At 41.0% G+C, this 23,787-nt stretch overlaps 1 protein-coding gene across 1 annotated transcript in view; it reads left to right on the top strand.

Annotated features, from left to right (window-relative positions):
* The first annotated feature begins 6,759 nt into the window (after positions 1 to 6,759).
* Positions 6,760 to 23,787, top strand: part of ARHGAP18 (Rho GTPase activating protein 18) — a 68,544-nt gene continuing 51,516 nt past the window's right edge. The window contains exon 1 of the mRNA XM_041470125.1: positions 6,760 to 7,120. Within this exon, the coding sequence (XP_041326059.1) occupies positions 7,041 to 7,120 (80 nt within the window). The 5' untranslated portion in view covers positions 6,760 to 7,040. The remainder of the gene's footprint in view (positions 7,121 to 23,787) is intronic.

Raw genomic sequence — 23,787 nt, 5'->3', positions numbered from 1 at the left:
CACCCCCTAACTTTCTTGATGAAACTGTAGCTGATGAGTTCATAAATTAATGAAAAACCATCCCAAATTCTGGATAGAGGGGTCTGTTGCCTGACCTAAAGAAGAAGATAGGAGGAGGTTGTTAGCTACTGGAGTCTTCTTCACTCCTGCCTCTTCAGTGGGTTTGGTGTTGGTTGCAATGTCCAAGAGAAGAGACAAAACCAGGATTTCTGGCCTTCATGACAGCAGCCTCTCAACAAGAGAGTAAATGCCGCCTTCCATTCAGAAGCGTAGCACATGAGGAGACCTTTCAGAAGGAGCTTCCTCTGTGTGCTTTGATGTGCAAGCCAGTCAGCAGGTCTGCTCCAAGTGTATCAGGCAGTGCATGATGTTCAGATCAGTCTCACCAGTGTGAGAAGCAGCCATGTGAAAAGCTGGTGTTTTCCACAATACTGTGCCTATGACACAGTGAAGAAAGTATCTGTGATGTACAAGATCCCAGTTGCTCTACAGAGTTCAGGGTCCTCATGCTTAAGAAAAATCACTTCAAATTGAAATAGATGCAGAAAGAGTCAACAAGGAGTCAGGAGGATGGAAGAAAACCAAAAGTGTGTTTAACCCAGAAAAAAAAATCTTTTTTAAGGGTATACAGCTGCCTTATATAAATGTAAAACATGATTGAACAGAAAAATGAGATACCATTCTCAAAACTTTTTATCTATCTTTATTTCATTTTCACATGCTAGTAGAGTCTATCTAACTCTGCAGTGAATCCATTCAGTGTGCACCACATTTAAGTAATACTTTGGAACAATTAAGAAGGGGCAAGGTGATTATATTCTGAAAATACAACCACCTTTTCATAATTAGTGGCATTTGTGAAGTCAGGATTTATAAAATCAAAGTTTATCAGAAGTAGTTCAAGAAAAAGGGGTCATTCAGAGTTACCAATGATAATCCCTTAGTCTCCAACAATCATGCTGACTTCCCCTTTCCCAAAGTGGCATGAAGCATCAGTTGTGGTATTCAGTTTTCCCTGAAAGTACTATACCTCATACAGAGATGCTGTAAAGTGCGCTAGATTTATCATCTCTTCTCTATGCCTGTGGATGCACAAATCCATGCCATTTTATCCCTATTAAATCATGCACCAAATGAAAGTAAATCTAGTGATGTAACAGGAAATAATTTTCTGCATTTTTTGGTACCTTTCAATGTAATTGAACATATGGTCAATAATCCTCTTAAATAGCTAGATATTATTAGCCCTCTTATATGGATTCCCTGTTACAGGGAAAGGGAAGCAAGAATTGATATGAGGGCTTGTGCAAGGTCACACTACAAATAGATGTTACTTCTACAGAAACAGATATACCTCTCTGGATAAAATTCAGCAGCTGTCTGACCATGAGCAAAAACGTAAGGCAGATGAGAACCTCAGCCACTCAATCCCTGTGCTGTGATTTACATAAGGTAAGCAGATGGGCAGCAATGGGCAAGATCTAAATTTCTCCAGAGAAAGCATTCAAGAAAAACCAAACAGGATAAAATAGACTAAATTCACATGCTCATTAGTCTTCATATGGATAATCTCAAAAGCAGCACTGGTAGTTACTGTTTCACCTTTTGCAAAGTCATGGAATTAAAAATTACCGAGGCAGCCACCAGAGTGCACCAGATACATTTTAGAGCAACTCACAGGAGAAGTGAACAACCTAAGAAGTGTTACTCCCTTTTCTTGCGTTCTTTTGTTTTTGTTATGGGAAACGAATCATCAGCTCTTTAAATGTGTGTGCAGAGGGCAGTGAGGAAGAAGGTGAAGACTCAGAAAACTAGGAAAGCATCACTGCTTTCTGGGTACACGTGTGACTTCATCCCCACCTTTGCCATTTGGGGATGTGTAAGATGATTTGAAACACCTCCTACATATCAGTACTGTACATTTTGAACTACTGAGTACTCCACGCTGTGTATGCCATATGGTGCACATTGTAACTGAACATTGCATCTTCCGTATTTTGAAGGGCAACATAAAAGCATTAAAGGTGAAGTTTACCAGACAGATGTGCACATCTGCATGTGACCTACTCATGTAGTCAGCCTTTCTAATCAGTGGAAATAAATGGACAATTCTGGCTCAGGATTCATCTTTATGTGCTGAAGTGGAGGTCTAACGTAGGACAGAGGATTTTACCCTCTAAAAGATAATTTCTTTCATGGATTTCTAATGGAATGTAAAATCAATTGCACAGCTCTAGGCATCAAGAGTTAAGTACCTGTAATCTACATTTTTGTATTATTCCTAGCATTGATTATTAACAGCTGCAGAACACTCTTCATGCATGTTGTTCTTTAGGTAGTGGAGTGCAGCAATACATGAAATATGTAGCATAATAAGGGTTAGATTTCATCTTACAGTATGCAAACAACGTTCCATTTCATGTATTTTCTGGCTGCTGGCTGGAACCCTGGAAATATAATTTGGATAATGGAAGTGCTGCCATTTTATTTCAATGTGAATTAGGTGAGTGAGCTGGTGAGACCTTTTCTGCTCAGTTTAAAACCCATCTGAGCAAATGCTGGAATAGATAATAGACGGGAAAGGTTGAAACTCCCCTGCATTAAAAATATGCTTTAAAATCCAGTTGTACTTTTACTTTAGCACTACAGTAGTTGTCAAAATGCTCTTGGACAGGGGGATTTCTAGATCTCAGCAGGAGCAAATCTATCTACTGCCATTGAAGTCAGCCTGTGAATTTAAATTTGTCAGCTGACCTGTTACTATTTCCTCTAGCCAATTCTTCTCAGTGGGTTGCATTTTTATCTGCTGATAATTAACATATCATTGGGAACTGGAATGTGAAAAATCACCTAACACATATTTTAAAAGAATAATCATATATTTATACAAAATATGAAAAACAGTGTGATTTTCTTTTTATTTGGGAAAATTTAAAAAATGATAATAAATCACTATGCAGTGAAGAGTCAAAAGCACATGTTGAACACATGCCTATTCAAACCCGGTAAAGCAGCAATGAAGGATGGCACTGCTGAAAAGTTCTTTTTAGCAGTTGTTTTGTAAAGAGAGCACTAAACATGAGAACCCTGCATGGTCTGCTTGGCTTTGGTGACTGAGTATGTTGAGTGTAAAGGCAGTGCATGACACCTTAATCTGAATATTTAAACTCCTTCAAAGATTCTTGGATTCTGTAGCAAGATGGACTGATTTGTAATCTCCTTTCTCAATGATATCCTCCTTTTAGCACATAAACCTATAAGCCTTAAATGGTGCATTCTTACCTAGTTGATACAGAGTAATAGAACAGTTTGAGTTGGATGTGACCTTAGAGATGATGTAATTCCAAACTTTCTGCCATCAACAGGGATGCCACTCACTAGATCAAGTTCCTCCGGGCCCCATCCAATCTGGCCTTGAACACTTCCAGAGATGGGGCATCTACAAGCTCTCTGGGCAACCTGTTCACTACCCTCTGAGTAATTATTTTCTTAACATCTAATCTAAACCTTCCTGCTTTCTCTCATTTTCCCTTGTCCTGTCTCTATCTGCCTATATGAAAAGTCCCTCTCCCTATTTTTAAAAAGCCTCTTTAAGGTACTGGAAGGCTTTAATGAGGTCTCCCCAAAGCTGTCTCTTCTATATGAATGACCTTACTTTCCAAATAAGTATGTTTGGACCTTATTAAGAACAAAAATATTAACTGCAAACTCAGGAATTAATGACTATTTAGTCAGAGTTATATATACTATTTAGTCAGAAGATATATACCAGTGAGAGAGAGTAGTAATATTTCTGTCAATTTACAGCAATAATACATCTGTAGGTCAAAATTATCTGTCTGTGTCTAGTGTAAACTGGGAATCATTTAATCAAAGAAAACCTTGCTGGTGGTATGATGTCGTAACAGGACTGGGTTTGATCCTATCAAGTAGAGGAAAGAATGTGTCTAGAGTTAGCTCCTAAATTAACTTCTGTGTTTGAAGTGCATCATAATAAAGACAGAAGAAGGGAAGCAATATCTCTTGTGGTTTTATCACTAATTTAATCCCTAGTCTCATTTTTTAATAGGATCTTTTTTTCTTTCTAACTCCTTTTCTCACTTTCCTTGTTGTGTGCTTATAAAAGCCTTCTTAAGCTTTCTTACTTACTGTCCAGTTGACTGGTACAAACTCATTCTGGGTTTTGCCTTTCTTAATCTCCCGCCCACCCCAAACAAGGCAGGTTCTTCCCCTTCTCCATTTGCAGCAAGATTGTCTTTTGAGCAGCCCCTAGTGACACCACATTGACTACATCTTGTTTCTGCACTCTTCTTTTTTACAGTGAGGCTGCAGCATGTTGTGGTGTGCCTTAATTATGATGTGTTCTAAGATGCTTATCAAAGAAAAAGCAGTTTACATTTTTGTTCTTATAGCACCTAATAGATATATATATATATATAGTTTGGGCAAAGGGCTTTGGAAAGCACTCTTTAAACATGGAATTATCTAAATCTTTTACTTTTATTTGTTTTATTTTAGTTATATTTTAAAGGAAGTTTTATAACTAAGTGGGGTATTTGGCATGCAGCCAGTTAGCTGAAGCTTTAGACAAGGCCAGGTCCTAAGGACCCTGGTATTTATGTTTAGTTTTTCTGGTTTAGTTTAAAAGAAAAAAACCAGGTCCTTCAGAAAATAATTTTGCATTCTGCCTATGCTGTTTAGTAATTAACCACATGTGCATTTAAAGTAAGAGCCAAATGCACCAGAAGATAGGAGTGCTAACATATGTTAAAAGGATGTTTTCTCACCTCATGCTGATGTATTTCCAACCTGAGCTGTGAAAACCAGAAGTGTTTTTTGCATGCTTGTGTGAGAAGTTAGGCTAATTTTTGCCTTTGGGACACAGCATGAGATGTAGAGAGAATGCAATACCTTTGCAGCGGGAGTACAGCGAAATCTTTTCACAGTCCTAAGTTTTGCAGTGGTTTCCTCTACTTGTTTTTCTGAGTGTGTAGGTACATGCAGACAATTTGTCTCAGTGCTTCTGGTGCATACTGCTAGTTAAACTGTTGTAACCATAGGACTAAGCTATTGCTGAAGTGGCACTGAAGCTGTGCCTTCTCTTTTACCCATTCCCTTTGCAGAAGAAGAACATCTGTGGAGGTGAGGCAGCCTCTTTCCTATGCATTGTAAATATTAAAAAATTAAAGAATCACATAGTTAAAAATTGACCTGTTCCTTTTTCTAATTTTGTATGCATAGTGTATTTGTTGGTACTAATGTCTTTTTAATAAATTGCGTTTTTAAATTTCATGTGAGAATTTTGATTAAAACATAACAGTACAAAAGATATTTTAACCAAAATATCTTGGCTAGCTGCCTACAGATAAAACATCCAAAAACCCATGGAAGAGACAGGCTTTATCAAAACCCACCCCCCTTTCAATAGTTTATATGATTTTAAAACTAAGGCAGCACGTCACCCTCAGGTGTGTGTGTGAGAAATGAAAAGGGAACTCTGTAATGGTTGGCCTGTTTAACGACATCCAGGTTTTCCTGTGTTTCTAATGTTGGGACTCTTCTCAAAATGTAATGGCGACTTCACCCTTTTTAAAGAAATCGGGACTTCCTGTTTGGCACTCTGTAGAAGTCCATCATAAATGGCAAAATTCTGTTTCTCTGACTATGATCCCTCCAAAGTCACCAGCTGTAAGTATCAAGGACTCTAGAGGACAAACTGATCTTGCTCAACCCTGACCAGAAGTTCTGCCTGTTTGCTTTTCTGCTGTGACCGACTTCACAGTGGCTGTAGGACAAGATTTCTGTGCTGCTCCTGCATGGCAGCTCTGCACTGCAGAACAGCTGCACAGAAAACTGCGTGGTCCATCCACAACCTCGCATGCAGCATTCCAATTTAGGTACAAGTTTAAAAGAGTGAAGGTTCAGAAACTGATACCCATGCGCTTCACAACACCGCACAGAGCCCAGCACCGAACTTTGCAGATTTTAACTGCGAGCAAAGCAGTTGCATGATTTGTTTGTTTTAAAAGGAAAAAAAGTAAACACAATGCAAATTACACTCATCTCAACTGAAGTTGATCCATTCACTTATAGAACAAACTGATAATAATTCAGACAAATCATATGCATGTGAAAGAGGGCACAAATTACAAACAAATAGCATATGTGCATTTACATGTTGCCATGGAAAAAACCAAACAGGTTTGGGTGTTGCATTACAAGTCTTGCCTAGCAATTCAAAACTAATACCAAGGCAGTGAGTCCCATCTCATCAGAGCTTGTGCCGAGGCACAGAGGAGGATTCGCCCACCAAAAAGTCCGACCCAATGCTGTGCTCCTCTGGCTGTCACAGTTGATAGAGTGTGACCGTGGAGCTAATGGCATCTTGTTTAAGGCCAGGAGCTCTGAGGCAACTCAGTCAGCAGTGTCCTTGCTTGACATTATCCCTGGTTGTGATTTTTGTTACGAGAGCTTGTCATTGAAAACAAATACACTTTTTTTTTTTTTTTTAGTGTGTGTATGAAAAGTTAAAGCAATCACCGAATACACTTGCAATTCAGTAAAATAGATAACGTAGAAAGCAAACGCTGAACACATTATTTTTTTTGCTTATTGCCGTGCCGCACTTGCTATACGGCAGCCTCGGGCGCAGCAGTTCGCCCGGGGCAGCTGACCCGGGGCCGAAAGGGCAGCGACTCTTCTTTAATTGACAGATTTCCCGGCGACACCTTCACACAAACTCCAGCCTGCCCGGAGGACGCTGCTTTCCCCCAGCCCGCGGCGTGAGGCAGCGCCCTGAGCCGTACAGCGGGCGCGGCGCGACTCGGGCACGGCTCCCGGCGCCCGCTCGCTCCCGCCGCCCTCGCCCGCGGGGCTCCCGGGCCGGGAGGAGGCGCACGGCCCCGCCGGCCGCAGGAAGCGCTGCCGTCACCCGGCCCTGCCCCGCTGCGCTGCCGGCGGGAGGCTGGGCCGCGCCGGGCCGTAGCCGGGCCGCCCCGCTCCGCCTCGGTGTCTCCAGAAGGGATGCGGCGGCCAGCGCCATGAGCTGGCGGTCCGGTTCCCGCGGCGTGGTCCTCACCGCCTACCACCCCAGCGGCGGGGCCGGCGACGCCCCCGACGGGTGAGTGGAGGTGCGGGCGGGCAGCGGGGAGGGAAGGAGGGCGCTGCCCGCCGCAGGTGCGCTCGGCGGGGGCGGCTCCGGCGGAGGAGGAGCGCAGCCGGCTCAGCGGGAACCTGTTGCGCGGGAGAAGGTGTTTTCTCCGGCCCCGGGGCTAAAGGGTTTGCCCGTTTTTGCGCTGTCCCGCAGCTCCCAAACTGTTTTCCCTTTGTTGGTTAGTTGGTTTGGGTTTTTTCCCCATCCCTTTCTGTAATACGCTCCGCGCGTCGAGGAAACCCCAGGAGTTGTGCTGGTCTGCCTTGAGCCGAGTGCAAACAGCAGCCACTGGCTGTTGTTAAGGCGTTTGTATCCAAGAAAATCCCGTGGCCGCCCGGGTGCGTTGTCGGTGTTAAACCCGAGCTGTTCTGGCCGGGGAGGGTTTGTGTCCCGCAGCGGTGAGTGCTGTCCCGTGGCCTCGGGGGCGCTGGACGTCAGTGTTTTTGGGATCAGGGTGGGATGCTGTGCGTCGATTTTCCTATAATCTCCTAATGCTTGAACTACTTTGTATCTTTGTAACTTGCTGCTTCTTCTTTTTTTTTTTTTTTTTTTTTTTTTTTTTTTTTTTAAGTGATAAGCGGGACGAAGGTGTAGGTAATAGTGAGATAAACTTTTTGAAGCGTTTGTCATTGAAACTGATGACGGGCAAGAAGCCGGTTTCACATACATGAGGGCTGAGGACCTCCTAGTGCCTCACAGCACGTCTGATATAGACAGAAGTCACTACTGGCTTTTCCATAGCAATGACCAGAGAGACTGCTGTGTGAAGGACTGACTTTTGTCTTTATGGCCCATTCAGTCTTGCTTCTTCTTTGCTGAAATTGTCAACAAAGGTCCCATTGATAAAGATGGGACTTTTAATAATGCTGAGAAGCCAATTGAAAGTGGGAAGGTATTGAAACTGGCATACTGCTTCCATGTGTGCATAGGAAGAGCATGTGTCATCAAAGAGATTATAGTCTGATTAAAAGAAGATAGCAGGCAGAACAGTGGGTCACCCTGGAGAAAAGATAACATGCACTGTGACCTATCGCACCAAGAGTCCACAACAGAAGTGAACTGAGAAATACCTCCTACCCCATGTTAGAACCACAGAGTTCTCTTTTGGTTGAGGTACTTCCTTCTCCATGACTAATGTTATTTATCAGCCTCACTTAAGTCCTGATGTCATCTTAGCTACACCTATAAGGCCCCTGCAGACCTGGCCATTTCCAATGGAATAAAAAATATGTATATTTTTTCAAGAAGTCACAGAACCGCCTCTGTTAGTGATGTTTCTTTGCCTCTCATAACTCCCATCAAACTCCCCATGGACATGGAGAGATAAGTTAAAAAAATGCTTTCCCTGCTCCTTGGAATACTTCTCAGTAAAGATCTGTGTGTCTGTAGACTGTTATGATTTGTTCCCTTTTTTTTACATGTAGTTGTCTGGACACATGGCTCTAAGCAGCAGACTCTTAGCCTCTAGAAGCCTGGGAGACATGAGCACAGCCCCTCTCTGTGTCTTAAGAAACTTGTCTCCTGTGCTAATGCCACACCATTTAGGAGCAGCAATCTCATGAGATTCCAGCTCCTCTGCAGCTGCTTCTGTGGACAGCCTCCTGGGTAAGCTGGGACATTGCCAAGCAAGTAATAGCAATCCTTCACAAATTCTTCTGGTTTGGGATTAAGAGAAGGGGAAATAAATGGGAAAATGGTCTCATTTCCGTAATTATAGCAAACAAATGTGCATGTTTCAGCTGTGCAGAGCAGAGGATTCCCATAGTTAGTCTGCCTGAGTTCCATCACAGCAGTAGTACAGCTTTCCAGCCCATGTGCATTTGCCACTTAGCTCATTAAACTAAAATCCTAAATACCTCTCTGCGTTTCTGCTGTGCTGCTCTATATTTGAACCTTAGATCTGTTTTTCCTGTTTTTATTAACCAGGATCTCAACTCCATGGTCCTACTCCCTCCTGCTGTGCATCCCCAGTGTCTTCCCACTTCTGAAGTGAGATTGGGAGTATTTTCATGGGAACAGAGAGGGAGGGGAGTGGCCACTTTTGGTTCTTTTTTGGTCTTTTTAGAAACAAACAAAACTTTCCTGAAATGTTGTAATATTTCTGTGGGATTTCTCTCCCATCCGCTCCCTCCCTTTATTCTAACTACATTCCTTCTTTGTCAACATTCCCAAGATGTGCAGAGCTGCATGATACTAACAATGCCCAAACCCATATAATTCTGAAATATTTAATGGAAATAAGTTCTTCCATTAGGCTTTTCATAGTGTGCAAGTGGACCAGTTCTGCAGTCCAGATTTTGTATTTTGCTGCTGATGTGAAATTGAGCTTGTTTTGCCTTTTAAAAAAAATAACAAAATTAGAACAACTTTCAATATCTAGGTTAGTACATCTCGCTACTAATTTGAAAACTCTGTAAATTTTAACAGGGATCAGAATATTAGGAAGCCAGTGTAATACGGTACCAGCTGTAATGAAGCAGCCGTTTTGGAAAGATTATTAGAGAAACTATGTTGAATTATTTTTTTCATAGGCATTTAAAACAGTGCATGTTAGAAACTGCTTTATCTTTGGAGGGAAGCATGACACTGGTGCCTCCTGGAAAAAGTGATATGTTGGCTGTGCTCCAAACAAAGTGACATCGTAGGAAAGAAAGAGCTATTCTTCCTACCCATTTTTTTTCCTTCAGGCATATGAGAACTCTTGCTTCATAAGACTTAACATTTTACTGGTCTAATAGATTGTTGAGCTACTTGTCTATTCTGGGCTTTTTTTGGCCCTTTAAAGGCACAATAAGTCTGTGAAATACTTTCTTTGGAAAGGCTTACCTTACCATTGGTTCAGTAGGCTAAAATGTCAGTGTGATTACTTCCAAGTTTGTCAGTTTAGGAATATTGCCATAACAGTAGTGATGCATACAATAGCATCAGAGCTACTGTCTTTGCCATAGAGAAGTTTATTCTGCTGTAATGTAGCAGTTTATTTTGCTATAGAAGTTTATTTTGCTGTAATGTAACATCTATATGGTGTAGATAATTAGTTGTGGGTGATTTCTGTGGTCTACCTAAATATTTATTAATATTTATTAAGTTTAAAACTTTCTTGGAGAAATCAAAAATGCAGGATACACCATATCAAATTCAATTTTAATAACAGCTCTCTTTTCCATATTGCCTAAATTCACTTACTTTCAAGTTTTAACCTGTTAGATTCAGTAATGCCCTGTTGGCTATCAAGCTACTTGCATTTTGGTGTAATCTCCTTTTCTTCATGATATCCATGCACAAAATTTTAAGTAATTTCTGTCTTTCTATGTAACTGTTTGTTATTATATGGTCTGGGGAAACCAAGAGCGAATCAGATAGGTTTCAGTCCAAAACTGTTTCAGTAACTGAGTGTATGTTACTCTTGTACATGAAAACACCAAACCTGTAAGCGTAGGTTTGCAGTGCCATTTAGGTTCCTCGGGAATTTTACCCCATGTACTTTGGCAGAAAGCCCCACAAGTCATACTTGCCAGCCACATGTAGGTGTTTTAGGTAACATTCTCCTCATATGGCTGTGTGGGCTTACCCTCAGGAATCAAATGCCATCCAGAGAGTCTTCTACAGGACTATTTCTGTCCTGAAAAGTGAGTGAATGTGTGTGTGTTCAAACATATGTATGTAAAAATGTGTTTTGAATGTGATTATAAGGCTGAGACCAAGCCTGGGGTATTTAGTGCATGAGGAATAGATTTATAGAAGTGAATGCATGCAGTGTGCATGCAGAAGTAACTGAACTGCACCAACACACCAGTGCATGAGGCAAATAAACTTCTGCTGCATAGCATTTTCAAGAGCCAAGCCTAAATTGCAAACCGAGTAATAGATAAATGATTCTGAAGGTGCTGGCCACTGGAGGTACAGTTGCTTTCCTCTCCATGCCTCTCTCCTATTTGGGATGCTGCAGTTCTGTGTTGTCTCCTGTGCTACACCAGCTTGTCATGTGGCAGCCTCCCTGTATCTGTTTCCAGTGAGTCACCTGCTTGCTCACCAGCATGTGCACTTCTGCTGCCACTTCAGTGCACTGCATTAACTTACTGTGGAAGACCAGTTTCAGTTTGGAAGCTTTGCAAGCCAGTGCCTGTTTAACTTCATATATTTCCGAAGAGCTTGTAAATCTTTGTATTGCTGATAATTTAAGAAAGACTCCAATGCTTCACAGAGCCTAGGGACATGGCTGCTCCGCCTCAGAGGCTCTGCGGTTCTATACCCTCTCCCTTCTATAACTTTTTAAAATCTTGCATTTGGTTTGCTGATGCTCACTGCAAAATGAGAACAATGAGTGAGCTGAGTTTCCCTGAGATGGAACTAAACCCCGGGCCAGTTCTGGAAAAGGGTGTTGTAAAAGAGATTGCTGCCACCTCAGGTCTCCTCTTTCGAGTGGCACCTGCTATTCAGGGCCTGCAGCCCTTGAGCTTTACCATCCTGCTTTTTGTTACTGAATCCACCTGGCTCTGGAGATACCAGCTGAAGCTTGGGTCTGTGTGGCAGTGAAACCAGGCAGGCTTAGTTGGGTTGGGTTTGTTGTAGAGAAGTGCCCCTTTTTGTGGGTTAGTGTGTAAGTCTGCATAAACAAAAGTATTTAATTTTATATATCTTTGTAAATGTGGGCTTTACAGACTTAGTAGTGGTAGCATGCATTCAACTTTGTGGGCAAGCAAGGTACATAAAATATTTGGCATTTTCTACAGACAGCTGTGGTCTAAATCACTCATTTGCCGTTTGATCTCTTAGTAAGAAACTCTAATTACAGATGTCCTTTGAGCATGGAGAAATAACAGACTTCTGCTGTGAATTGCCCACAAGATATGCTTTTTTCGAACATTGACCATAATAGACATTACAGATCAACCATGCAAGTGGAGTTTATTCTTTCCTTACTGGAATAATCTGCCTGATTCTTTGTTCAAATGTTTGCTCAGTTTAATCTGAAGTCTTAATAGTTGGTATCTTAAGCCAAGAAGAAATGTAATAGTAAGCACAAAATCGTGCCTTTTTCCAAGGCCATTTTCCATCTCCTTTATTTCAGAGAAAAGTTTTCATTCCTTTCCCCTTCTTCTTCTACCAGTGACTCACTCTTGGAATTGAAAACCAGTAAGGAGTAAAGTATTGTGAGGGATGTACAAGCAGCAAACTCACAAGCTGATTACTCACAACTGCCTAAAGTTGGCGGAGCATCTTGCAATTTCATTTGTAATGTGCTTGTACAGAAGGGATTCCAGGTCCCTGCCCCTGTCGTCACAGCAAGTGTTGTTCCTAACCCCTGTAACCTTTCATGATGCTAGTATATGGATAGCTCAGCACAGTACCTTCCATGTGTTGCCTTGCTTCTGTAAAAGCAGAAAAAACTATCTGCAAAGCAAAGATCTATCCCACTACAGCTGACTTTACAAAACAATCAAAATCTTTTTGTCTGCTACAGGTTCTGCATGAGCACAGTCTTCATCTGAATGCATTAGAAAAATCTTTCCTGCCTTGGGTTTGCCTGCTAGTTTGAACAAAATTCATTGTCCAATGCTTACCAACATCTTCAGGTAGAGCTGACAGGCAACTAGGCACGAAGTTGCTTTATTTAGAATTGCTTTTTTGTCTTTTGTACTTCATGCATGTATAAGTATGAACTATATGACAGACCCTTAATGTGTTGCTTGGTTACTGATGTATTAATCCCAGTAACTTGATCTACTGACAGCAAAATGTGGTATCCCAACATTTCCTGCTTCCTTGATTCTGGATTCCTGCTTCATGGGGTTCCCCATCTTCCAGTTTGCACTTATTTCTGCTTTGAATTTATCTTGCTCCTGCATTTGGTTCTTGCTATGTCTTGCCACACATTAAAAAGCCTTTCTAGTGCCTGTTACCTGTGGTCAGCTTTCCACTCATTTTTTTCTTGATGGGTGGAGCAAATGATTCTCTTTGAGCCTTTGTTTCTTCAGTCTGAAAATCTTTTTTGTGACATTTTTCTTCATCATTTTAGCACCCATCTTTATATTTGCCCTCCTACTTTGCTTCTCCTTCACCCCCCAGCAGGAATTACATGCAGTACTTCAGTGTCAGTCTCGTGAGTGTCACCAATACAGGTAAAATCACCTCCTTGCTGCAGATTACCACTTTAGCCAAGTGTGTGTACTGCAGTCATGTCATCTTGTTTTTCTAAGAATCTTGGTGCATTCAATTTGCACATCATTTTTGCGCCCTGGATCTGTTGAAGCTCTTCCAGTGCAGTCCTCATTGTGCAAACACGGTCACTGTTGTCTTGCACTTAGACATCCATTCAGCAGCTGTCAGGATGATAAAACGTTATTTCAACAAGCCCAGTTCTGTAGGTGACTTAGATTATTTTATGTTGTGGGTGTGGATTTGATTTAATGTCCTTCACTATCAGGGCAAACAATCTATTGAGTTCTATTTTGTGTCAGACAGGCCCTTAAATAGATACAAACAAGAGTAACTCTGCTCAATCAATAGAGCGACATATCACAAAAGAGGGAAATCAGGGCCTCTGTACAGGCTTTCTTTTTTATTTTAATAACATAGAGAGTATGAGATGTCATGGTTGTCTAACTATTAGGAATGGGAAACATAAAGGCCTTTTGTATATTTTGATTATGGGCTTTCTCTTTTTTGCTTGAGTGTGTGCAAATCTGGATGATACTGAGCATAATGCAATATATTACTAGATGTGCTGTTATAAACATGTAGACTGTATGCAAAACTGGAATGGAACTGGTCAGCAAAGTGCCAGAAGAGCTGTGTAAATCTGAACTCCAGCGTTATAAGTGTGGCATAGTGGAATAGTTAATTGTTTCTCAAAGTTCTTTCTCTTTGATGAGCAGAAATGTTAAATTTGTTTTTGAGTAAGACTAATGGCATTTTGAATCTGCTGATATTGGCACTAGATAAAAAAATGTTATAAGCTATTATTATTGCCAATACTTTATTCTTGTTTTGTAACTGGCACTACTGAAGCAGGAGCTGAAAGCTGTAAGGCTTTAAAAGGTTACTCCTACATGTTTGGGTAACATTTGCAGTGCCAACACCCTTCTCTATTGTGGGTCCTTTTTTTTCATTGGAATTACTAAAAGTGCACCTTAGTTTTTTTTGTCTCTCAAATGCTCCAGCTGAAGGGAGGCTGTAATTACAGTAAGTGATACAGCGAGGTCCCTGCTGTGAGTGGTGTTGCAGATTTGGCTATGCATGACTCACTGACTGTCATTCCAGACTCCTCAGTAAATCTGCTTTGCCAGGGGAAGAAAAATACCCTGCTCATAAGCTTTGAGTACTTGTAATGTGCCAACAGGCTATTTCGTGAGGCCTGCTGGTTTTGCAATGAACCCACCTCAGCCTTGGAATTGTGGTTTCAAAATAATGATTTTCAGGAAGGGAATTTAAATACAGCCAAATAAATAGGCAAAAAAAAAAAAAGGGGGGGGGGTGTTGTTTTTTGTGTTTGGATGTGTAAAAAATGGACAGCCTTGATTAATTCCTTAAGTACAAATTTAGCGATTATTTTCTGAGGTATATTTCTGCTGACATCATGAGCAGCATAAGGGATGGGCGCTTCTACACTCCCCAAAAAGTTGAAGCTATGAACTTTTTCTTTGTTTATGGTTTTGGGCTAGCTGTCTTGTATTACAGCAGAATAAAAGCATGCACAGGTATAGTTATGTACCTGGTCATGTTTTCACATGAGGGTGAGCTGCTCAGTATTCTCTCTTGGTCTGTGACTGTTCACCCTGCCCTCCGTGATGCAGCGTCCCAGTCCTGTTAGGCTAGAAATGATTTCTTGAGCATTTCAGATGTTTTATCTGTCATCTTTCTATAAGAGCCTTCTTTCCTAGGGAGACTTCTTAGGCCAAAAGATGACAACAAAAATGTGTTAAAAATGTTTCCTCTGTAGGGCCCCCAGTGTGCTTGGGGTACTTAAAACCATTTGGGGTGAAGTATTTGAGGAGGAGCAAATCTGAATGTTTTTAGCATATTTAGAATAGTGGTTGAAGGTACAGGAAACACAAGAAAGCAACAAAATAAGAATAGCATTGTCTTCAACAAAAAAATAAATACCTTGTCATGCATACTGACTGCCCAACTACAGCAGAACAGTTAGCACTTTTGCTTGATTTAGCATCAGTATGAATTTCAATTTATCACTCCTCCAACTCCTTTTTCTTCCAGTCCAGCAGTACCTAAATGACCCCATCAGCTTTTACTCTGGCTTTGGGAAGTCAGATATTTTGAATTCATATCCCTAATTGAAAAAAAAAAAAAAAAGAAAATAATTAGGATGAAGTGTGAGAATTGTTTGGTCAATGTTTAGCAATATGTGTTTAGTAAGGTACATTGCTCAATTTTTAGTGTTTTTAATCAGTGGATGGTTTTTAGCAGATTTTTATGTAATTGTTAGAACAATGTTGGGACTCAAGGGCACTGAAGTATCACCTCTATCAGAAATTCTCTGCCTTTAATATAATAGAACAGCAAGGTTCAGGAGTATACTGTATCCAGAGATAACAGGGAGCTTTGCTCCAGATTAAGAGTGCAAGGTTAAATTTTTAGCTGCACAAATAAAGCAAAAAGTTCTTGTAGGCTTGAAGTAGCCCAAGAATTAATGTAATAATTGTGGTTATAGCTGTAGTTAAGAGTCTGTGATTCCAGATACAAAGCAAGAGGCTTGGAACAAGAAGCTTTGGTTACTGAACAGAGAGGAAGCTCTGTCACTGCTGTCACACACACACAACTGTGGCTTAGTGGCCAGTCACAGCAGGACACCAGAGCTATGGTTACCACAGGCCAGTGGAAGACGCTTTCTGTCTCAGCAGTTGCTAAGAGGATGAGAGGTCCTACAGATCCGTAGTGTAGCTTCTGAAGCCTCTCAGCCTGCTTGTCCTTGCCACAGCCAGATAAGGGAATGCTGATAATGGTGTTATCATTGTGGGAGTGGTCACCAGCATCATTATAACTCCATCCAGAGGGTGGGTTTTAATGACCTGCTAAACTCATTTGGGTGGCTTGCCTGTGTTACCTTCTCCTGAGAAGCCTGCATTTCAGGTAGACTTAAGGAGTTTCTTCATGTTCTGTTGAAAAGATAAATATTTGATGAAACTTTTTTTCCCTCTCAGAGTGTTTCCTGAGGCTTGTTCTGAACCAGCAGGATTTTGATGTGCAGTGATGATGGGTGCAGGTCGTGGTCATCATAGTAGGCTGAGATAAATGAGTGCTGAAAAGAGTGGGGAACACCACTGAGAGTAGAGTTTCTTTCTATCTCTTGCGTACACCCTCCTAATATTTTTATTACTCTCACTGTCATTTCTGAGTTGACTGAAGTAGGTTGAGCTGGATTAACAAAAAATTCAGCTGAGAGCAGTATTTTTTGCAAGTGTTGTTTTTGGGCAAATTAGTTCCGTAATCTAACTCAGCAAGTTACTGCATCGGTGATAGTGTTGGCACAAGGGGAATGAAGGAAACTCCCAGGAAAGGAAGGTTTGAGAGAATCCTCTGGCAGTAGCCTATATCAGTGCCAGCTTAATATGCTTGCTGTGGGACTGTGATTTGACAAGTTAACTGATTTTTATGAGTCCTAGGAGTAGCTATGGGCACATCCTGTGAGAGGCCATCTGAAATAATTTAGCTCCATCGGTTCAGTTTTGTTGAAAATATAATTGATGGCTTAACTTTGTACTGGCAGGTTTTTAGTCAGTTCAGGTACAACTTGTCCTTTAACAACAACTCTAAAGCTGGTGTAAACTTCATCTCCAGCTCATTTAGTCCTGACTCATGCTGTTCAGTGGTTCAGTCATGTGCATGGCCTTTACCTGCAAAAGGCAGGATGTGATGTGAGAACAGATCCTTGGAATCCAGGTGCATTGCACTGGAGGGAGCACCTGCCCTCCTCCTGCAGAGCTGCTGCTAACCTGCCTTTCCCTCCTTGGCTGCATGTGTCACGTGCAGCCTGCCTCACTGAAAGAAACAAAAGCCCAGCTTGGATTCGCACAGACTCTAATGAGGTAAATAAAAATGCATTTTCTAAATTATGGTTGGTCATCCACTGATAAGCTCTTAAAAGCTTGCTGATCTGTGCTTTGTTTAAACACACCTTTCTTTGCTCTGAACTTTGCACTAGAGAGATTGCTTTGGTTTCTTAGTGCCCAAGGTAGTGCATGAAAACAGTACTGGGAATGAGAAGTATAATCAGAATAGCTTGCATGATTTCCCAGAGGAAACATAACCTAACTTTGAACTTCAGTAATATTTTCTGGTTTGAGAGTAAAAAAGACTAAGATATTAAATATCCAGGACATTTTACAAATATAAATAATTGATAATATTACGTACTAATAAAAATATCCAAGCATCTCTTCAGCGCCTATCTTCCCTTTTCTGAAAAGGGTATTTACACTGTGATGCTTGTTTTCCTTTGAGGTGAAAGCTAAGAAAAGGAATGTATTTGTTTGAACTCCTTACTGTGAATGGCACATACAAGGACAGACTAACGCAGAATCTTTTTTTTTTCTTCTAGTAAGTAGGAGCTGCTTATGAAAGTTTATGGGAAGCGATGAGCTTCATGCTGTGAAAGCTGGTATTTGGCACTTTGGACTTGAAATTAGAAAACTGCTTATGAATATGTATGGTATTAAAAATCATGTGATTTGTCACAGTGTTTAGGGTCTTTTGGTCTTGCTTGAGTTTTTGAAGAGATCATTTCAGAAAGGTTTGCCTTCCTGTATTCGGGAATATAAGGAAAACATTAACTTACATATTTTTGCTTATGTCTGTTTGCAGAAGTATTTGATATCAATCTCAGTAAACACAGACCTCAGTATAGCTTGTTAAAATTTCTCTTTATTTCAAATATATGTGTAAACTTAATCTCTGGCATTCAGATTAGGCATAAATTGAGTTTTGGTTGTATGATTTTGCAGAAGTTGCTAACTGAGATCAAGTTAGTTAGCTAGGGTGAAAAAATGCATCTGGAGCCAGACTGTTGGTCAGCACAGGGCTGTGCCAGTGAGACGTGGGGCATGGGACAGGATGGAACAAGATGAAGTGGGGTGAAAAAGCACCCAGCATATGCAACCTTAAATGACAGTTTTTTCAAACGGAGTACTGTAATTTCAGTTTGTGTGTAAAAGTTTATAGGAGCCTGGAACCAGACTCTTAGCTATCTTTTAGCAACAAGAGTGTTCCTTCATTATGAATGCTGGGTTGCCTCCTGGAAAACAGATTACTGGGCTGTGCTGAGTGGTGGCACATCTCCACTGCACTGCAGACTGTGGCCCAGCACCAGCATCACTCCGTCAGACAGCTGTGTAGCTGTGTTCATATGAGTTTGAGCCTAGGCTGAGAAACTTGCCCCTCATCCTACCTTGGTCTTTAGCTTTCTGATTTCATTTTTCCTCCCTGTGTGTGGGAGGGTGTGGACACAGGTGCACAGCCTTTGATTCTGGACAAGGTTGGTACCTTTTGTATTGTGCTCTGTTATGTTAGTCTCCTGAGGTTTTTTGAGCCCCTATTTCTTTCTCACCTTCCAAGTTGTCACATAAATATAAAAATGTATAAAGTTTAAAAAAATATAAAAAGCATAAAAATATAATTCAATTTTGATCCAGAGGAACTTCAACATTTAAGAAGTATTTCTTCAGGTCGATTATCTTGCACAAATCACTAGGAAGAGATACTGTTCTTATTAAATAGAAGAATGGAGGTTACATCTGCTGTCCTGGTTTCAGCTGGGAGAGAGTTAATTTTCCTCTTAGTGGCTGGCACAGTGCTGTGTTTTAGAATCAGTAGGAGAATAATGTCAATAACACACTGATGTTATAGTTGTTGCTCAGCAGTGCTTACTGTAAGTCAAGGGCTTTTCAGTTTCCTGTGCTCTGCCAGTGAGCAGGTGAGTAAGAAGCTGGGGGAGAGCAAGGCCAGGACAGCTGATCTGAACTGGACAAAGGGATATTCCATACCACAGAGTGTCATGTTCAGTATATAAACTGGAAGGAGTTGGCCAGGAGGGGCTGATCATTGCTCAGGCATGGGCTGGGCATTGCTGAGTGGGTGGTGATCAGCTGTATTGTGCATCACTTGTGTTTTCCATTGTGTTTTTTCTCCATTATACCACCACACTATTGATATGAGAAAATATTCTCTGTTTCTATTTCAGTTAACATTACCTTACTTTTGAAGGACTCTGGAATTGCTAAACATGTTTTGTATTTTTTTTTTTTTTGGGGGGGGGGGGTGTTTGCTTTGTTGTTTTTTTTTTTTTTTATGCATTACTTATCTTTTAATTGAAAGATACATTTATGCCAGTATAGTCTTTGCATCCTTATGGAATGATTTTCTGTCTGGTGTTAAAAACTTTTAGTCACTTGCCTATATTTTAAGTTTTAGCAAGATTCCTCTGAAGACTGGTGAAATTGAGTCAAAATACTAGTATGAAGTTAGACTGTTTTTACTTAAGGTGGAAAATTGAAACTTTTTGGGTAAACATATCCTAAAAGCTTAAGATGCTTTTGTAAGTAGAATTAATACTTTGCACAGTAACTAGTAAGGGAATTGTAGTATTTTAAAGCTTTGATTTTTATTGTTAACTATTACTTTGGTTGTGTGCCTTGTTGTTTGCTAGCCACAGATGAACCTTTGTCCCATCTCAAGCTGCTGCTCTCACAAGAAACCATTGCTAGTACTTTAAACAAGGAAATGACTTAAAATAAGTACCAACATGCCTTGTCATCTTCAACAAAAAGACGTTAATTTAGTGATATGTGAGCTGCCCTGTAGCTGACCTCACTGACTCTGGAGGTGTAGAGCACGAGTTTCCCAGGTCTTTTTCCTGATCCCTTTGTACAATGTATCCATCACTGATAGCAGTCTGCCTGGGTCAAACAATAGCTTGGCACTTTTACCTCAGGAAGTCCACCATCACCAAAAGCTTTTCAAGCTTTGTTAGTCCATGTGTCATCCAGTTTGCTTCCAGCTGGCTGCCATAATAGAAGAATGTGAGAGTGGAACTACAGTAAGTTGTCATGGGATGTTCAGCTGTTCCAGGCTGCTAACAGGAGATTAATATCCATTTAGTTGCTTAAGGAGGAAGCTTGTGACCTTAAGAGTGGAAGAGGATATTGCTTTGTGTTTTTCCATTATGGAGGATCCCTCATGCCACAGGTTTTGCTTTCTCAGAGCATCTGCTTTGCATGTTTGTCACCAACTTGCTGCTGCTGCGCAGGCAGGATTTTGCTTATCTGCCTGAGTGAGCTCTTCATAACACTGAGGAAATTGTTAAAGTTAAGGAGATATGAGGACCATGTCTTGCATGTTCCTTCAGCCAGGTGCACCAGGGTCTGCTAGCCTTTCTGGCTTGATAGTTTGGAAGAAGGGCAAGGTGCCTGGCATATCCAGTTATGGCAGGCTAGTGGGCAGATGTGACCCTGTATACTGTGGTTCCCTTAAAGGATGCCTTGCAGTAGGATGCATTAAGATACTAATTACCTCTGGGATTAACTGGGATTAAGGAAAAGTTAATTACAAGGTCCATCCCAAGTCCTTTGTACAGTTCTGGGAACTCAAGTCTTCTACTGTGTCAAGATTATTGAGCAATATTTTTTGGGAAGTAGCTTAACTACTCAAAAGATGACTGTGTTACTTTGGATGTCTGCTGGGGGAAGAAAACCTAGCTGTTGGCTGGAGGTGCAGTGCTGAGGTGATGCTGATGCTGTTTCCATGGATGTAGACCCATCGCTATCTCTGAATAAGGAGTTGTTCTGTGCTGTGGCCTCACAGAGTTAACTTTTTTGCTGGGCTGGTGGCATGATTCAGTTCTACATTTAGTTGGCTGTGCTCAGTGTTACCATGTGATCCTCTGCGAGTCCTGGTAGCAATTCCCCATTTAATCTCCTAGTAAAGAGACACCTTTGCCCTTCCCCTGGATTGGACTGGATGTACAACAGGCTGGTTGCCTTACTGCTTGTGCTGACTTGGTGGAGCTTGCTGGTAAGGATGGGGAGATCCGAGGGTCTGGCATATGGTTGGTTGGGTGTGGGTTTAGGCTGCTCAGAGAAGTGTTGGCCTTATGTGAGGTGAGGTGTCGTGCTTGAGGGCACCCCCTGGGGCACTCTGAGGTTGCACAGGAGTGAAGCTTGTGTGACAAAGGAGAAACCGGAGCCAAAGCAGTGCTTTGGCACTCTTGGTGAAGAGGCAGCTTCGTTACGTCATTGTTTAAAACAGTAGTGTACATACTAGTAGTAAAGGTCATATTTATTCTGAGAGGGCATTGTACTAATAATTCTGATTTACTTCCCAGTGAGGTGCCATGAGGCAACAAAAAAGGGAAAATTTAGTCAGTTGCCTAGAGGGCACAGTTAATGAAGATATCCAGAAATTCTTCACTGGACCTTCCTGACCTTCAAAGATGAAGGAGATTAGAGTGCACGTCTGGTGCAAACACTCAGCAAGGGTGGCAGAAGCTGTAAAGTACACACACAAGTTTTGCATTTAGAGAACTGAGAATTGAGAAAATAGTATAATTTAGGTATATGGGCATTTGTCCTTCTTTGAAAGTCTTCTTTTCATCTTCATGTTAAAATGTGTTGTAAATTTCCTGTTGCAGAGTTTCTACATCAATTGCTATTTCTCTGTTGACTTTCATTGTAGGTTTTAAACCATTTTAATGCTGACAAGTGTGCGATTCCATTTCTGTGTCAGTCTGTCAGCACTTCTATAGTTCTTTACAAATGACTTTGTCCAGGTGCTTTATTTTGGCAAAGGAATTATTCTTTATCCTCTGAGATAGAATTGGCTACTTATATGATCAAATATTTCTTGTATCCACATAAAATTTTAAGACTGCAAGTGTGCATTTTCAGTGCAGATGGTATTAAAAAGGAGTTTACTTTTATACCTCTGGTAGGAAAGGACTTAACTGTGTCACCCTTTCTGAGCTCTGAGGATGTATTTGTCACTCACCTCTGGCCCAGAGGTGTTCAGTCCCCTCATCACCTCCCTTCACTGTTGCTATGTACTGGTTCTGTAATTTTTAGGGTGTATGGACGCTCACTTCAGTGTTGGAAAGCCATAGGATGTTGCCCAGTGTGATGGGGTGTCATGAGGGCTGAAGACAGGACAGAGTGGTCAGGCCGTGCAGCTGGAAACAGGGAGTGGAGGACTCTTGGGCCACCCTGCAGCTTCTGCTCTGCTTTGCCCCACACCTGGTTCCCTTTGCTGCCTGGAAATGTCTCTGCTCTGTGCACCAAGGTCAGGCCCATTCAGGGTGCCTTCCCTTCCTCCACCCACCCACTCCCTGCCCTTTCCCCCAAATTGCAGGCTTCGGTCACTGTCATAATATGCTATTTTCAATTTAATTGAAATGGGGTTTTCGTATATGACTTAATATTGCAGGCAGCAAATGTTTTTTATTTCCCTGTGTATGTATTATATCGTAAAAGAACATATGGTATTCATTTGTAGATGTGTCTCATAATGGGAAGTACAGCTGTCTAGCATGAGGAGCTTGATCCTGTAACTAAAAGTCATGGATAGCGATACTCATGAGTGCTTTAACATTGCCCTTGTTTTACTGTACACAGTGTGTGTACACATGGCAAAAGAAAATAGGAATTCATATTTATAGAAGCATCTGCACATGGATTGTGCCTTACTTCAGGTTTAATGTGCTATGTGTGAAGTATTATATTTCATTTTCCTTGATTATTACTGGGATCTGTAATTGTAGCTACTTAGTATTACAAATAGGTGCTATTTTTGCTCTGTTTATGCAAAGGAGTTAAAGGTGGGGATAGAACCTCTGGATTCATGGGGAAAGTTAAGAGTACAATGTCATTTTTACTTGCATTTTTTGCTGGCGGTTAGCCCTCCACTGAAGTATTTTGTTTGGGAATGCAGGTGAGAGTTACGGCTAATATTAGTGATGCAATGATGTTGAAAAGCCAGATTCATGGTGTTTCACATAACAGATCAATTTCTTTCAAAATAGACTGATATTTTTTTAGAACATTGATCATGTAAAGTATTATCAGCTGAAAAACCACGCAGGCCACTGCACGTTAATTTAGAAACCAATATCTTTCATGTTTTTAAGATGTTGGTAAATAAAGGGATGTTGGTTAGGGAGGAAAACAAAGAATTTTCCTAAATAATTTGTATTAAGGGATATCAACTAGATAATTTGCAAGTCTAAACCAAGTCTAAACAAAGAAATTTTTTTTTATTTTTTTTTTTTTAATATAGAAATACCAGAATTCTTGCAGAGTCCATTTGCATCCTCTCTGATGAGTGTAATTTAAAGTAAAGTTGGTGAGAGCTCTTTTGGTTTTCTTTTTCTTTTTTTGTCATTTTACTAGCAGCGCTTTTTCTTTTCAGCTGCAGAGCAAGTAGTGACTGTCATATTTCTCTTTATGACCAGACTTGTACAATCCGTCTTGCTGCCTTAAAATATGATAGCAGTCTTCCCTGACTGTATTATGTTTTCATGCACGCTCTGCCTAGGTTCCCACCTGGAATGGAGACTGCTTACACCAAAAAAAAAATCACATTTAAGAGTAAAGAACAAAAAAATGGAATGCTGGTAGTGGAAATGAGAAACA

The sequence above is a fragment of the Pyrgilauda ruficollis genome, unplaced genomic scaffold (genome assembly GCF_017590135.1).
Source record: "Pyrgilauda ruficollis isolate IOZ18807 unplaced genomic scaffold, ASM1759013v1 scaffold24, whole genome shotgun sequence".
Taxonomy (NCBI): Eukaryota; Metazoa; Chordata; class Aves; order Passeriformes; family Passeridae; genus Pyrgilauda; species Pyrgilauda ruficollis.
The sequence above is the reverse complement of the archived record's forward strand: the minus strand, read 5'-3'. Positions and strand labels throughout refer to the sequence as shown.